The sequence below is a fragment of the Molossus molossus genome, unplaced genomic scaffold (assembly GCF_014108415.1).
Source record: "Molossus molossus isolate mMolMol1 unplaced genomic scaffold, mMolMol1.p scaffold_m16_p_14, whole genome shotgun sequence".
Classification (NCBI taxonomy): domain Eukaryota; kingdom Metazoa; phylum Chordata; class Mammalia; order Chiroptera; family Molossidae; genus Molossus; species Molossus molossus.
This window is the reverse complement of record NW_023425349.1, coordinates 39,801,195-39,819,105: the sequence shown is the minus strand read 5'-3', so window position 1 is coordinate 39,819,105 and position 17,911 is coordinate 39,801,195. Positions and strand designations below refer to the sequence as shown.

The following is a 17,911-nucleotide window of genomic DNA, read 5'->3' as shown; positions in this document are numbered from 1 at the left end:
CAAGTGCAGTAAGATACATATGATGGTTAATATTACTATTTCTACAGCTCTGACATGCCCACTCATTTATTGCCTTTGTATCAGTGTGGCTACTTAGCATCAGCTCTGAGTCTGGATCTAAGAAACGGCATCCTATTCTCCCCCAAACCCCCTTCATTATAACCAGGGTTTAAATCACCAGCCAACTCTACAAAGTCTGGGGCTGTTCTGTATGCAGCAAAATTCTTTACATAGAAAGGACTGTAAGCATTAAATATGAATGTATAATGAGGATAGTTTAACAAGGAAAACAATTCTTAAAACTAATTTAAAAGAAAGCATCCAAATCACAGGAAAACAGCAGTATCTTGCTGGCTGTCTCAACAGAGAAAAACTGATTTAAAATATACACACAGGATTGCATGTGTGAGGCAACCAATCAATGTTTCTCTCTCTCCCTCTCCCTTTCTCTCTCTCTAGAATCAATGAAAGGCATATCCTTGGGTGAGGATTAAATACACACACACGCACACACACATATATGTCAGAACTCTCCATTCAGATCTCTCCTTTCCCATCGGGAATTAGCAAATTTCTTAACTGAGTTGGGAGCTCCTAACCCAGCCCTGTGTTCCCTAGATTTAAGAAAGAAAATATGTTTCTGGACACCAGGAGTAAATGGACACCTCCTATAAAGCAACAAAACAACAGAGGTAAATACACGTGATTCTTAAGTCAATCATCTTTCATGATATCCAGAAATTCCATTTTGACTCAAAATAGTTTATCTTTACACAGTTCTAAGATTTCTGTTAAATTGTTTAAACAATCATCTCTAAAGAATTAAAACTAATGAGCATTTTATTATAAAACCCATGGATTATTCTTAATTAGAAAGATTGAGAGTTTTTATAAGAGAAGAACAACAGAGCAAAAAGTGGAAATAACATAAGGAAGTTTTCTCCTTCTTTCTTTTCATTAAAGTCCTCAAAATTAATACATGGGTAAGCACAACCAATGAAGATGGAAGGAAGGAAGGAAGGAAGGAAGGAAGGAAGGAAGGAAGGAAGGAAGGAAGGAAGGAAGGGAGGGAGGGAGGGAGGGAGGGAGGGAGGGAGGGAGGGAGGGAGGGAGGGAGGGAGGGAGGGAGGAAGGAAGGAGATAGATGATAGAAAGATGATAGATAGATAGATAGATAGATAGATAGATAGATAGATAGATACAGACGGATAGATAGACAGAGCCAACCCCTTTCACTTTCCTTCACTTGGTTTCTATTCCTACCCTCAGATCACCACCCCACCTCAAATTCTCCACCACTGCTAACAACTTAATCTATATTCTTCCCAAATATATGCCAACATGATTATATATATGAGAGATATTTCTATAATTTAGTCTCACAAAACATCATAGTACAGATGTTTCTCTTGCTTTTCTCACGTAATTCTACATTCTCCCCACCCTCCAGGATGGTAGATCTAGAGCTGTAATAACTGCATAATAGTTCATACTATGGATACACTGGAGAATTTACTCCACTACTTCCACTCTTCTCTTTTATCACAATTGAAATTATATATATATATATTTAAATTTTAATTTTATATATATTTATAATAGGAAATATGCACAAGGATATATAATTATGTGTATAGCATTAAATACTTGTATTTTTACTTCAATTACACAACCTCCCAAAATTTGAACTGTTGGGTCAACAGGAATGGGAAAATATCTTAAAGAGAACAGAAAAATAAAAGCCAACTTCAGGCAAATTGGAGAAAATAAGACCACGGAAGATGGTCCCAAACGAGCTCTGTGATTTTGTCTCCTACCAAGTCAGCATATCTGTTCACCATGCCCTGGGCTGGCTTCAGCAGTTATCTGTGCTCCTGGATACCAATCAGACTGCACTCCTCCCAAGGGATCAGCACCCCAGGTGGCCATCTGTGAGGACCCCTGACTGTGGGAAATCCTCCCACCAGTCATCCTCATGCCGAGACCTCAAGCTCCAGACGGTCTAACGCTTTTCCGACACACAGAGCCCTTCCTTCACTTGAAGACAGTGCTTGTGATCCTTCTGAGTCTCCTCTAAAAGAAACATTCCATTCCTTTAACAGCTCCTCACGTGAGGCAGTTTTGAGTGCCCTCACCTCGGTATATTCCTGTCTACTCTGTGTGTCCTCCAGCATAGGGTTTCAGACGTGGCCACTTCTGCTCAGGTGAGGGGACCACCATCTGCATCACTTTGGACATAACTGCTGCTTCCCCTCATCTCAATGTTGATTCACAACAGACCAACATTCTTAATTCTTTTCATATATGCTGTTGCTAAGTCACACATAAAAAGTCACAGTTCCTGATCTCTCCCTCTATTCTCTAGGATGTGATGGTGGCAGATAGTAATACAAGGAACTAGTGATGTGCTCACTGCGAGACCCATTATCAGAGAAGGGCTGAGAGTGGGCAGCAGGAAAAAACCAGAGGAGTCACTTTTCAAGTCTGATCTTTTCTATCCATTTTCTTCTATGATCATATATACCCCTACTGTGTCTTTCTCTTCAGATTGATCCAGCATCACTGACCCCAGTAAAAGAAGAGGACTCCCCTGTACGTCAGGAGCCAGGATTTTGACATGGTGAACCACAAGCTCCAGGGCCAGCTCTGCTAGGCGCTCCACCTCATCGCTCAGGCCTGAAGAGGCCCCAGGCGGCAGGCTGCTCCTTGAAGAACTCACCTGAGGCTCTGGCTGCAAGATTATATTATAAAGCAAGTAGTAAAGCTGAGGAATGCTTCTTCATAGAGTTGGAACAGGCTAAAAACATTAATAATTTCCCCAAAAATATTGATCTACCTGTGGATAACAAGATTTATGAGGATATGGACCCATATGTCTTGTTCAGCTTTTTATCCCCAGAGCTTATTACTGATAAAAGATTGACTCTCTGACTGTCTGGTTAAATGAATGAGTGAATGAATGAATGAATGATTCCCAACCTTTGAGGCCAATGTCAACAAGAGGAGCCGGCCCTACCATCACTTTCATCCCATCCAAACACTGGTCTAGAGGGTCCATAGTCTGAATTACTATGGCACTTTTTAGGCTTATATTTTGAAAACCACTGATCCTACATCTCAATTTCTGCCCTTCAATATCTGGAACAAATTAAGGGACTCTAGAGTCGGTTAGAAAAGCTACTTCTAGAGAAGAAAAAATAATAATTAATTCAATCAACAAATACTTTTTGGGCACCCACTGGGTACCAGGCACAGGTTTAGATGTACAAATAATAGCAGCTGTAAACAGACAAAAATTCTGTCTTCATGGAGAACACATTCTTGTGGGATATACATGTATAAAACCAAAATAAAAAGTAAAATACATAGGTCATAAGTGCTATGAAGAGTGAAGCAGAAAGAATCCAAGAGGTGAGGAAAGACCACGCCCACCTGCTCCCTTTTCTCATCCTGACTATAACCAAATCCACAAAAGTAAGTACCTTCTAGAAAACCAAATAATTGAATGTATTTAAAATTTAAATCATTCAACAAGAGGATGGTGGAAAAGTCACCCCCAAACGTGTGGGCACTGGTTTGGAGTCAAGAGCCCCCCTGTCGAGCCCTAGCATGCACCATATCAGCGGTGTGGCAGACCGAAGGAGACTTCCAGGTGTAACAGCTAGCACTCACTCCCCGGAACACGTCTAAGGGCAGATCCCCTCGTGCAGACCAGCCTGTTCTCTTCTCTAAACAGCTAAGTGTCTCTTCCGTTCCATCTTCCATGTCTTCTTATTCTTAAGCTACAGAGAAAGAGGAATAAAGGATGACTCTTATCTGTGCCAACCATTTGGCACAGAACCAGTAGTTGGAAACGTCTAATGAAGGACCTATCTGTGGAGCAGAAAGCATCTGGCATAGAGGTAACACATAGGCAATAAAACCCACACTCTACACTGGGGCCCTACCCACGGGTGTCATTAAGCAGTCACTGTGCATCTTTGCTAGACTAGACAGTGTGGTCACCCACAGGGAAGACACCGAAGAGCACCTCTGCGGTAGTACTGAAAGCTTCAGCCGCAGTGACAGAGGCACACGGGGGGTGGCATCCCCACCACCAGGGGCTGAGACTCTGAAATTTGAAGGGGACATCCAACAGTGACCTCGAGCAAGCCACCTAACTTCTCTGGAAGAGGGGACAGCACAAGGGGCCCCACAGGTGTGTGCACAGGCACACAACACGTTCTCTAAATGTAAGCTTTTGTTTTGTGGGGATAAACACTCCTACCCGAAGAAGAGAGGAGAGGGGAAGTGGGAAATGGGAGGGAGGAGATGGAGAAGACTGAATTAAATTAGCAGCTCAGCGGCTGAAAAACATTTTACTCAGCCATGTAAGTGCTAAAAATTAGAACACCTGAGTAGTAGAGCAGGAAGAAATCCACTTAAAACATTCCAGGAGCACATAATTGCACAGAACGCTGCAGGGCTCCTCTCTCACACTCCCTCCCCTGTTACCTGCCAGATGGGGTGGGGGGGGGCCAAGTGTCTCCGCGGGGTAGATCCCGGGGTGTATTGATGTGGGCAGTTTGTTAACAGGGAGAAGAACAGGTGTTTATAAAGCAGAGACAGACTTTCTCACCTCCACTTGGAGACCTTGCCCAGAATTGGGGATGGGGATGCCAAAGGATTAAGTGAGCAGGCTACCAGATTTAAAAAAACAACTTTCTATTTTTAACCAACAACCATCCTCAAATCTTTGTAGAAACAAATAGGACATGTTTGGGGAGTGAAACATCACTTAGCAGCTTTTCTTAAAATGCAGAGGTCTTCCTCCAATCATTGTAAATATAGGAAAAAAGAACAATTTCAGGAATAGACATATAAAATCATAATCTCTCTCATTTACATTCTGGCTGACAGCTATGAACAATGTCCCCGAACTCCTCTAAACAGTAGTTGAAACACAGAGCCCGTGGCTCTGGCAGATGCTAGGGCAATTCCTATACCTGGACTCTCTCTCCCGCCTCCCTCCCTTGGAACTCTGTTGGGGTGGGAGTGGGGTGTGACCAATTTGTCAGACTCAGACTCTGCAGAAATATTGCAAAGGGTCTGGTGTGGAAGAAAGGACCACGAACACCCTGCAAATAAGAGGCTTACTTTCCAAAGGACCCCAAGTGGGCATCAAGGGCCCCTGGCCTTTTCAGTACAACTGACACCTTTCATTCCTCATCACGCGAAGTGGACCTCCCGGGGGCCTGAGCGTGAGAACTGCCGCGCTGACGAACCGCTCAGGCACACACACTCTTTCTGCACAGCGACACCTGGACGCCAGAAGGACAGAGCATCCCTCACTCTTTCCACAAACTGTAACTCATGGGATGTGTTCGACGAATCAGCCCCCGAGAACTGCTCTCGCAAGGACTGCTCCCCTCGTTGGAAATGATCCATCAGTCGGTGACAACTGCTACTATCATGGGCACCCACCGCAGTGACAATCCCCCCAGCTCCCTTTTGCGGAATGACATCCAGCAGCCTCCAAGATATTGCTGGCACTCTGTTGCCTCTACTTGCAGAGCAGAGACAGGCTTTTTTTTAAAGTCCTATTTAATTCATCCTCCTGTTCTGGCTCTCTTACGCTTCAGTTGCGCACACCACGCGCCCACACGCGTGTCCGAGTGACGTCGCTCGAGGAGCCCTCTCCGCGGCGGGAATGCCGGGCAGATCCTTGCTCTCGGCTCTCCGCCTGCCTATCTGTTCGGGAAAGGCTCCACCAGGGACTTCATGTCCAACATGGCTAGTCTCAAGCTCGCCATTTGGGCACCTTGCTATGGCCAAACTGAACCTCTCAGCTTCCATTTCCTCTTCTGTGAAATGAGGAGAATGATGGAAACAGTGACCCATCAGCAAGATCCCTCCGCAAGGGGCCAGGGACCTACTTTCCTCTCCGGGCCTCCTCAAGGTCTCTTTTTCAACGACTCCACTCTGCTGTCTGGTGGGAAAGCTACTGCAGACAAGGTATAGATAAACAGGCACGGCTGATGCCAAGGCAACACTGAAATCTTAGCTCCATATAATCTTCATGTGTCACACAATATTGTCCTTTGCTTCACCCGCCCACCCCCGCAACCATTTAAAAATATGAGACCTATTCCCAGCCCGCAGGTCATACCAAACCAGATGGCAGGCGGGTTGACCCAGGGGCATAGGTTACTGACCCCTGATATCGAGACCACTATGAAGATGATATGCGTTATGATGTAAAGCAATCAGCAGACTGCCTGAGAACATTGTGGAAAACAGTGTGGAGGCTGCTCAAAAACTTAAAAATGCAATTTTATTATGGCCCAACAATTCCACTTCTGGAAATGTATCCAAAGAAACCCAAAACACTGATTCAAAAGAATATATGCAGCTTTGTGTTCAATGCAGTGTTATTTACAACAGCCAAGCTGTGGAAATAGCCCAAGTGCCCATCAGTAAATGAGTGGATAAAAAAGTGGTGGTACATATACACAATGGGATACTATTCAGCCATAAAAAAGAATAAAATCTCACCACTTGTGACAACATGAATGGACCTTACATGAAATAAGTCAGAGAAAAACAAATACCATATGATTTCACTTATATGTGGAATCTGAAGAATAAAGTAAACAGCCCTGGCCGGTTTGGCTCAGCAGTTAGAGCGTCGACCTGCAGTCCAGAGAGACCCGGGTTCGGTTCCCACTAAGGGCACGTAACTTGGTTGCAGTTTGTCCCTGGCCCTGGCTGGGTTGTGCAGGTGGCAACCACTTGATGTGTCCCTTTCACATCGATGTTCTCTCTCTCTCTCTCTCTCTCTCTCTCTCCCCCCCCCCTCCCACTCTATATGAACAAAAAATGGAAAAATGTCCTCAGGTAAGGAAAAAAAAGGATAAAGTAAACAAACAAAATTGAAACAGACTCAGAAATACAGAAAACATACTGATGGCCTCCAGAGAGGAGGGGGTTTAGGGGACTAGGTGAAAAAAGTGAAGAGATTAAGAAGTACCACTTGGTAGTTACAGAATAGTCACAGAGATGTAAATTACAGCACAGGGAATATATTTAATAATATTATAATAACTATGTATGGGCCCAGACAAGTACCTGAAATATCAGAAGGACCACTCTATAAAGGACATGACTGTCTAACCACTATACTACACATCTGAAACTAATGTAGAATAATATTGAATGCAAACTGTAAAAGAAGTTATTAAACCATAAGACATGGAGGAATCTTAAATGCATATTATTAACTGAAAGAAGACAATCTGTAAAGGCTATACCCCCCATGAGTCCACCCAGTAAAATTCTGGAAATGGCAAGTCTCAGGAGACAGTAAATAGATCAATGGTTGCCAGGCATCAGGGGAGAGAATGACATGAACAGAAAGAGTATAGAGGATTTTCGTCAATGACACTACTCTGTACAATACTGCAACGGTGAATACACGTCATCATACATTGATCCAAACCCAAAAAATGTACGACACCAAGAGCAAACCCTAATGTAAACGATGGACTTTGCGTGGAAGTGATGTGTCCGTTCACCAGCTGGAACAAATGCCCCACTCTCGTGCTGGATGTTGACAGTGGGGGAGGTGGTGTGTTTGGTGGGGTGTCAGAGGGCAGAGAGAACTTTGCACTGTCTGCTATATTTGCTGTGAAGTTAAAACTGCTCTAGAGAATAAAGTTAAAGAAGGAGGTGGAGGAGGAGGATGAAGTTGAGGACCAAGAGGAAGGGGAAGACCTCACAATGCCCATTTCAGTTGGCACCAACTCTGAGGTTTTCCCTGACCCCTTTCTCCTCTCACTCCTTGTACAACACTTATTTGCTTCTTTATCTGTGTTCTTTATTATTCCTACCTCTTTTTTTAAAAGCATTTTTGTTGACTTTTTAGAGAGAGAGACAAAAACATGGATGAAAGAACATAGATCGCTGCCTCCTGCACGCCCTCTACTAGAGGTTGAGCCCACAACCCCAGGCATGTGCCCTGACCGGGAATCAAACTGATGATCTCTTGGTGCATGGGATGATGCCCCACCACTGAGCCACAAGGGCTGTGTGCCTACCTCTTTTCTAGTTCACATCATTTCATTAGAGTTTTTTGCAAGTCTCATTACTGCTCTAAGACCTGCCTGAATGCAGAGGCAAGGCCTTATTTTGTTAATATTTCTACTAGAAATACTACATAGTAGAATTCAGTAAAAGTTTGTTCTGTGGATGATGGACATTCTATAGCTGTTTTAAATGCAGTTTTAAAGGATTTTCCTCAGCATGTGTTCCTCAGCTTTTTTGGTGTCCTGAAAAGTGTGCACCCATGTGGCTCGCCCCAGGGACAGTGATCAGGATGGAGAGAGAGCACTGAGCACTGTCCCTGGAAAACTGAGAACCTGAGAGAACCTAAACTAATGACTCATCTCTAACGGGCCTCCTCAAATAGCAGGACGTTATTCCAGTAGAGATTTTGGAAAATCCTCCTCCTTGGAGACAGTAGGACCCAGTACAGGGTGAAACCTGGGACCGGACTTCTGTGTGGTGGTGTACCTCGACTGGAAAGATGTCATGGGGCTGCAGGGGGGTCTCACTCTAAGAAGCACTGACTTTGGATGGCTGCCTGAAATGTTCTGGGGGAGCTTTGTTACAAAGCCTAAGGGTTAGATATGTAAAATACGTGAGATATATTCTTGGGAGAGATCACATTTTAAACTTTTATTATTCATTTATAACTCACTGAAACAAATAAAATTTGCTATTCAACATTCACAAAACTAAGTAAGTTTAAAAGAACATTAAGTTCTGTATCCAGGTTCATATAAGGCAAAAATATTCTATAGGAAAGATGGATTTGAGGAAGTATATGTTCCTGAGTTAAATGTCTGGGTACAAGCAAAAATTCCAAGCACTATTTTGTACTTTCAAGGTAGTGGACATAGTGAGACCCATGTGAAGGTCTCCAGACATTAAAGGGGGACCCAGGTAGTAATCTGGGTTACAGATGGAACAAGCAGAACATTCATTAAAGTAAATATATAAGGTGGGTTGGAAAATATCATGGCAGGGTAGGGCAGAGGGACCTAGAGACCCAAGGTGGGTAGAGGAGTCTGCTGGGCTGGAGGGTGGGAGAGGCACTGTGAACACATATTCTTGAAGGTGTGCCCTCCCTGACCCTCAACAATGCTTTGAGACTCAGTGCTCTGTGATGAAGACCCGGCAATAGAGTCAAGAGTCTGTACTCTCAGAGCTCAGCTGCCTCATTCAGAAAATAGACCATGTTAAGAAAACTTCCAAACTAAACACTAGACAAGTGTATGAATGAGGACAATGAACATGCCTCCCCAGTAGGTCAGAGATGGGGCTACTTTCACTATGTCTGGAGAAGTAAAAATGCATGAAGCTTTACTGTCAGAAGCATATGATCAACTTCAGCAAAAAAACATACACAAAGGAGAAAAATGAGCCACAAAGCAAAAGCATGAAGGTCACCCACCAAGTAAACAGAAATACTGAAAGGTGTGGAAGATCCATCTAAATGGGGATGCTCAGTGCAGTGGACTTAGTGTCCCCCTAAAATGTGTGTCTACGCGAAACCTCGCAATGTGACTGTATTTGGTAAAAGAATGTTTGCAGATGAAATTACGTTAACATGAGGTCATAGTGGGTCAGTGTGGCCCCTACATCCAATGGCTGATGTCATTTTAAGAGGAAGAAGAAGGACAGTCGGACACAGAAGGACGAGGAGGAGTAATGTGAAGATGGAGGCAGAGACCGGAGCGGTGCGGCTACAAGCCAAGGAAGAAGACCAAGGATGGCCGGCAACACCAAGAGGTAGGAAAGAGAAACAGTGTTGGCAGTGATGGGAAGAAAAGGAAACTCTTGTGCACTGTTGTTGGAGACATAAATCGGTGCGGTCACTGTGAAACAGTATGGAGAATCCTCAAAAAATTAAAAATAAACTACCATATGATCCAGCAATTCCACTCCTGGATATTTATCCAAAGAAAATGAAAACAGTAACTTGAAAAGACTTAAGCACCCTCATTTTCATTGCAGCATTGTTTACAGTAGCCAACACATGGGAACAACCTATGTGGCCACCAATGGATGAATGAATAAAGAGAATGTAATACATACATACAATGAAATATTACTGAGCCATAAAAAGGAAGAAATTTTTCCATTTGCAATAACATGTATGGGCCTGAAGAACAATATGCTAAATTAAATAAGTCAGACGGAGAAAGACAAATACTGTATGATCTTACTTATATCTCACTTATATGTGGAATCTAAAAAAAAAAGCTCATAGATAGAGAACAGATTGGTGGTTGCCAGAGGCAGGGGTGGGAGTGGGTACAATCAGTGAAGGGGGTCAGAAGGTACAAACTTCCTGTTATAAAATAAATAAGTCCTGAGAATGCAATGCACAGCACGTTGACTACAGTTAGCAATACTGTATTGCACATTTGAAAGTTGCTAAGAGAATAGATCTTAAAAGTTTTCATCACAAGAAAAAATACTGTGTATGGTGACGGATGTTAAATAGACTTATTGTGAAGACCATTTTGCAATATATACAAATACCAATTCACCATGGAGTACACCTAAAACATATGTTGTATGTGAATTATGTCTCAATTTTAAAATGTTTAAGAGAATGAACAGGTGCAAGATGCTAGATTAAGGTGTTTGCTTTGAAACAAGGAGGTAGAAATAGGGCTTGAGAAAGTGATTTGACTCCAGTGGATTTTCCTCTCCACAAGTATGTCAGCACTTTATAACAACAGAAGGATTTGACCAAGAAAAGACAGCTAGAAGAGCCAAGGAAGGATCCTCCCTGGAGCCTTCAGGGGGTGCAGGGCTCTGCTGACACCTTGCTGTCCAACTTCTAGCCTCCAGAACTCGAGAGAGCACATTTCTGTCACTGAATCTCCACAGATATTACCATCAGAGACAGAAAGTGCAGGCTTCCGGGAAGAGCCATCCGAACTGCAGGGAGGGAGCTCTGCGGGACATCAGCCAGCCACTTGACAACATTGCTCCCACGGCTCAGGGGAACCATGTATTATGCAGATGCTGGAGGTCCTTCACCCCGATTTGCACGCAGAAGCCATTTCCAAGCATCCCTGTGCCTTCAGGATGCTTGGTAACTAGAGCAAGAAGATCTTAACGACCCTGCTGGGCTAGTCAGGCACCAGCCAGGTTAAGCCTCTTTGGAGGAGTAAGCCGGCTGTCTCTCATCTAGGTCTCTGTTTTTACAGCACATGCTTGATGCGTAACACACTCTGATTCTTTCCTTCCTTTTTTTCTTTCTTGATTTCTGCAGAAAGCTTTCTCTCCTTTTATTTTCTCTTTTTTATTACCAAGTGATATATGAAAATATTCTCATTGTAAAATATCTGAGTAAAACATAACTATAATGATAAAGTGTGAGCTCCTCGCTTCCCTCCACCCCTGTCTTCCCCAGGGATAACCACGGTTACCACACATCTCAGCAGCCCTTCTTCTAGGCACTTTTATTCTCACATAAATAATCTGTTCGTTTTCATATAAATGGATCATTCTATATGTGGTCATTTTACTTGCTTTTTTTTTAAAACTCTACAGTATAGCTAATAAATCTCTCTGTGTCAGAAATACATGTCTGCCTCATTCCTTTTGATGATCACATGTATTCCAAAGAATTTTGCTTTTGATTCTGGGTTTTAGGGTTTCCTTAGGAAGTCATATGCTACTTCACAATTATAAAAATCCTCCTACATCTTTACCTACAATTTCTATAAGTTGTTAAATATATTGGGCTTTCACCTGCTGGTGTGGCTCAGTGGTTGAATGTCACCCATGCACCTAGAGGTCAGCGGTTCAACTCCCAGTCAGGGCACATGCCCAGGTTGTGGGCCCGATCCCCAGTGGGGGGCATGCGGGAGGCGGCCAATCAATGCTCTCTCTCATCTATGTTTCTCTCTCTCTCCCTTCCTTTCTCTCTAAAATCAATAAAGAAAAAAAATTTTTTTGATAAATATATTGGGCTTTTTACTTCATCTGAAATTAATCCCAGGTATGTATGAGGTATGTCCTTAGCTTTTTTTTCCAGTGGAAAAATGTCCAAAATCATGCTTTGAGTAATCTGTCTTCCTGTCCCTGATATGAAATACAGTCTTTACTATAACCCATATTCTCATAAATAATGGCCAGGGAGAGGCTGAGCAGTTTCTGCCTGCGCGGTGGGGAACAGAAGTGGAGTCAGCCGGTGAGGAGACTTGCAGTGAGGACCACCAGAGGGCAGCGCCTGCAGACTTGCAGGACAAGACGCGGCCGAACCACAGGCCTCAGCAGCACACTCAAAGGCCGGGAAGACGGGTTACATCCCCAGAGGATGAGCAGGGCTAGAGGCCAACACCCAAAGACCAGATCACATGAACTACACCAAGGGCGGACTCAGAGGACGTGAGCACGAGAGAGACGACCCCTCGCTGCCAGGACGGTACGTGAGCTTCCCTGACCCACGGTGCCATTCTGGGGACGGGGAAGGAGGAAAAACTCCCCATAAAAATAAGTTTGATTACATCTATTTTCAACAATATTTGGGGGAAATAAACACTCTCATATAACATTAGTGGGAGTAAATTATTATAAACTGTTTGGATGGGCATTGACCACTAAGGAAATGCAAAACGTGTAGACCTTTTGATCCAACAATTCCACTTCCAGGAATCTCTAGTACAGGTGTTCAGGATGCGAGGCTGGACGTTCAAGCATGTTTACTATGGCACACTTTACACCAGCAAAAGACTGGAAACAACCTTGATGTCTATGAATTAATGAATTAATTACATACAGACATACAGTTAACTATCAGAAAACCATTCTTTAGATCAAGCCAGTCATCTATCATTGATATGAAAAAAATCTCTAAAAATATTAAGAAAACAAGGTGAAGAATAATATAGGGAGATTTCTCTCATTTTTGTTGATAAAAGGCCTTACATATGCTGGGGGAGCTTTTATAATATAAAAAAAAAAAAAAAAAAAACTACGAGAGGGATATATAAAAAACATTGTTAACAATAGTTATTTCTTCAGGGTGGCTTGGAGATATGGGGGGGGGGGAATATGGTTTTCATATTAAACTTTTCTGAACTGTTTAGAAAAAAAATCCACAAACATGATATTATTTAAAATGATGTTTTAAAACACTAATAAGAAATAAGAATCATGCCTTTGTAAAGAGTTTGTTGATCAGGGCAGCGGATCTTCGGCCACCCGGGGAACGCTCCTAGTCGGAGGGATCTTAATCAGGTCGGGGCAAATGATCTGCGAGTCATCACTAGTGAGTGAGGCGGCCGGAGAACCCGGTCCTCCGAGGAATCAGGCCCTCGCTGTCTGCTCCAAGGCAGGCAGAGTGGAGAGCCGTGTCCACGCCCGAGCTGGAACCTGTCTGGGGTTCTGCAACAAGATCCTTTTGATAAATTCATGAATGAGTCCCAGGGGTTGGGCCCAGTTTCTCTGAGTTCACATTTTAGAAATCCTAGTTTGTTTCTAATTTACGTTAAAGTTAATGTTTCCAGGACATATGTGTAAGAGCATGGAAATTCTTGATATTAACAGACATCAACAACAACAAAGCCAGGTTTGTGATCTTGACAATCACACAACTTTTCTTCACGAATGCCCTTCATACAGCGGGGGACTGGGTGGTGGGTAAGAAGACCCTTCCAGTTCCTAGAATCCGTGAGTCGCCGCGTCTAGTTGAGATAGTGAATTTTACACAATTCCGTTTTACAGATTCCAATTCCATTCATCATTAAGTTGAAACTGGCCAGCAGTCATGACAATCTTTTGCCACTTTTATAAAATACCATAACTTTTGAGTTGGTTGTTTGGACTGACTAATGGTAGAGACAAAGCCCTTAAGTAACACATTTTTACAAGTTTTAAATGTTCTATTCTATTAAGTGTTGAACTAAATCTTACCTCAGAAACAGATTTACACTTCAAAACTGTGTACGGACTAAGGAAAATATTTCATGACATTTAAGAACCAAAGTCAAAGAACTATTTAATAAATAAGTTTCCTGGGAAATTGTCTACATATGTTAAACTATGTAAACAAAACTATCAAAACTTAGTAGCTAAGGGATAAAGGCGAGGTATCAGCTAGTTTTTCTCAGACATGTTAGTTCATTCTCATTATCCTGCAAGTCATTCTATACAGAGCTTCCTGGTACCCCTGTCCTGCTACCTATTCTCAGATGCTTGTCCCAACTTTATTCCAGCCTCACCCCAACAACCTGACCTCTCTGGACGCCCCCCCCCCCTGCTGTCCCCATTTTCATCTCACACATCATTACTGCCATCTCCCTGCAGTGCCCACTGCTCACAACAGCCAACGGCATCTGTCTGGCTGTCTTTTCTGCACTGGCCAGTTCGCTCTTGAGAGACAGGAGAGAGGAGAGGGAGAAAACGGAAGGGGGAGGGGGGAGAATTAGGAATAAATATGTTGGTTGCTAGAGTGCCATCCACGTTCGGTTTCTTCCTTCTCCTACTGAAAACCCTGCCCAGAATAGTTTCTTCGTATTTGGGAAAAGAATCCCCTGAATGATGACAAGTGACATAATATGTGCTAACCTGATCTCCGAAGAGAAGCTGATTTATCGCCTACATTTCAGAGCCCTGGGAAAGTTGGCATGGAGGGATAAATGGATTTCAGGGCAGGCAGTGAATTTCTGAGGTGCATTTCAGAAGCTCTCCTCCAAATCATGAATAAAAGCAGGTTGGCTGCAGCCCGGCATGAGTGACCAGGACAAACATCGGGACCACCCGGGACATAGAGGCTTTCCAAACTGACTTCTCCAAGAGCTCATCAGGAAAAATATATATTTTTAGAAATTTTAAAAGGCAGGTCAGAACACAGAGCTTGAAAACAATTACTCAGAACAAGAGTATTTATCTTAGGGAGTTTGAGAGGCGGAAGAGAAAAGCGCACTCTTCAGTAAACCACCAGCGAGATTTTAGTTTCAAAATACACCCCCCCAAGACTGCACCTCCCGCCCTGAACCATGTGCCATCAAACCCCGCAACTGGAAGAAACTAGGTGCGTGGTGATTATGCTTAACAGATATTTAACCATCTAATCCAATCCCCCTGTTCAAATACGGAACATGAGGGCAAGCTGGTAGAGAGGGAGAGACACAGGAGGCCATAGGAATAGTGACGCCCAAGGCCAGCAAATAAGAGAAAGTTCCCACAGCTCCCACTGGGAGAGAAGCCCCACCCACCCACAGACCTTCAGCTAAAGCAAGTGCTTCCCTGGCAGGAGAAACATTGTCAAGAAACAGAATCTATCTTTGGACACTTCGTAGCAACAGTGAACCCACAGATTGACACTTACATTTCATTTGCTTGAAGATGGACTTGTTAGGTTCAAGCCAGTGCTGGGGAGAAAAAAAGAGATTGTGGGTCAAATGGCTGGACCATATGATGCATCCTTCATCACTAAAAGGAATTTAATACAGATACTAGTTTTCCAAAGCACAGCCTTGGTTCCTATAGATACTTCTCAGGGTTCCACTTCGGAAGTTCACCACGGACAACTGGGCGACCACAGTATCACAGGCAGGGGAGGGACTGCAGGGAAGCATACCTTCTGAGCAGCCTTGCATCACACAGCTGCTAGGAGAGGAGACCCGGAGAACATGCACTCAGTGATAGGTCCTAGCGGCTCTAGTGGACTCCCAGGTGATTCTTTGAGCTCCACTGCTCTGGGAAGGCCACAGCTGGCTAAAGGCTTTGATATCTATACATCAAAGAGTCACAGTCCACAACAGCATCAGCACCCTGCTGCCCTTCCCCGAGGCGGCCCCCGCTCAGGTTAAGAGTAAGTCAAGCCAGTATTAATCCCATCACACGCACAGCCAAGTCTTCCTTTGCGGTAGGGAGGGACAAATGGTTTTTAATGTCTCGTTCCAGAGGCCTGAGGTCATCAAGAAAGAAAAATCAGCTCTGTCACAAAACAAAGGACCTGAAGGATGTGGATAGCCCAGAATGGTGGCATAGACAGGTGACTGAAGCAGACACCAAGCTGGCCCTAGCGGCCAGCTCTCTCCACACCACGTGTGACGGTCATTTCATCATGTTGAGATGTGGGCAGTTTTTGATATCACATAATGTCCCTGAAGCCACTTGGGGGATGTCAGGAAACATTATTTTATACACCTATAGTTTATAAAGACAAAAAGGGGGGAGGTCTGGGGGTCCTCACTATGGATCACCCTCCATCCTGGAAAGAAGAGGGAAACTGATCATCAGTTGAGCACGTACACCTCACTGTCTCTCATTTGTATCATCCAGTAAGCCTCAGGCTCTGTACTATCACTATTGCCTGATGTAACGCATAGCCATGAAATTCAATAAGAGCTGAGTGCTTACTAAGTGCCAGGTGCTATTCCAGGAGTCTCCATGGACTATCACTACCACCCCTTTGCAGATGAGAAAGCTGGGGCTCCAGATGTTAAACAGCTTGCCTGAGGTCACCCAGTGAGTACACAGTGAAGCCTGTGCACAGGCCCTTCACCTTGGCTGTGCAGCCACCCGATGGGTCAGTTCACGCTAGAGAGTATTCTTCTCCACAGTGAACACTCTCTTTCTCCAAGACTGAAAAACTGAGTGGTCAAATCAAGAGTTTCCAATCCAGATGGTCAGAGCTCTGTGGTCTTCAAAAACAAGAAAGGGGGTCTTTCCACTGTTTTAACATCATAAAGAATCTAACAGAAAACCACACATTTCCTCCTGACTCATTGCACAGACAAACTAAAATAGCAAGTTTCTTTGCATATGGCCAAAATTAAATCAACTCACTTTGGAAACCCTGATTATCTTTTTTGTTGTTGTTAATCCTCACCCAAGGATATTGACAGGAGGGAGGAAGGGGGAGGGGGGAAGGGGGAGAGAGGAAGGGGCGGGGGAGACAGAGAGAAACATTGATGTGAGAGAGACACATCAATTGGTTGCCTCCTGCATGTGCCATGACAAGGGCTGGGGATCAAACCTGCAACCCAGATACATGCCCTTAACCAGGAATTGAACCCGCGACCCTCTCATACACAGGCCGATGCTCTAACCACCATACCACACAGGCCAGGGAAGGAACTCTGGTTATCTTTTTTCTCCAATTTTTTTTATTGTAGTAAAATACACATAACATATAATTTATTATCCTAACCACCTTAAGTGTACAATTTAGTGGTATTAAATACATTGCTAATGGTGTGCTACCATCACCACCATCCATCTCCAGAACTTTTTCATCTTGTAAAATTTAAACTCTCTCCATACTAAACAATAACTCTCCATTTCCCCCACTTCCTCCTGGCCCCTGGAAACCATTATTCCACTTTTTATTATCTCCTTCAAATCAGAAAGTATGCTTGTTCTTTACACAATTACCATGGAAGAGTAGAAAATCTATCGACTATATCACTTACTGGCTATATAACCTTATGCAAAAATGGTTAACCTCTCTGTGTCTCAATTTCAACAAACTAAACAACTATAAAATGGGAATAGAAATAGTACCTACCTCGTAGTGTTGTAAGGATTTTAAAAGTTAATAAACATAAGACCCAAAAGTGGCTGGTATGTGGAACATAATAAATGCTTGTTTGCTGATGCTGTTGTTACTTAAGTACAGTGTAATTGGGAGACCACATTTTCCAATATATGGGACTCACAGAGAATAATAAAAAGGGTGTCTGGTGATGAAATTGCTTTTCTAGAAATAAATAGAATAACTTAGAACTAAGGCAAGAATACAAATAACGGCAGCCAGAGATCAATACCTATTGCTATTATTTCACAGAGGAAAATCACCAGTCATTTTGCCAATAAAGGCTGAAATATAAACACATTT

The 17,911-nt window shown here is 43.4% G+C and overlaps 1 protein-coding gene across 3 annotated transcripts in view; it reads right to left on the bottom strand.

The window, feature by feature from the left end:
* FRMD3 (FERM domain containing 3) overlaps window positions 1-17,911 on the bottom strand; it is a 270,211-nt gene that overhangs the window by 105,989 nt on the left and 146,311 nt on the right. For 2 of the 3 annotated variants that reach the window (XM_036261444.1, XM_036261445.1), the window contains exon 3: window positions 15,395-15,437. The exons of the other annotated variant lie outside the window; for it this stretch is intronic. In XM_036261444.1, coding sequence (XP_036117337.1) covers window positions 15,395-15,437 — 43 coding nt within the window. The remainder of the gene's footprint in view (window positions 1-15,394; window positions 15,438-17,911) is intronic. 3 annotated transcript variants of the gene reach the window in all.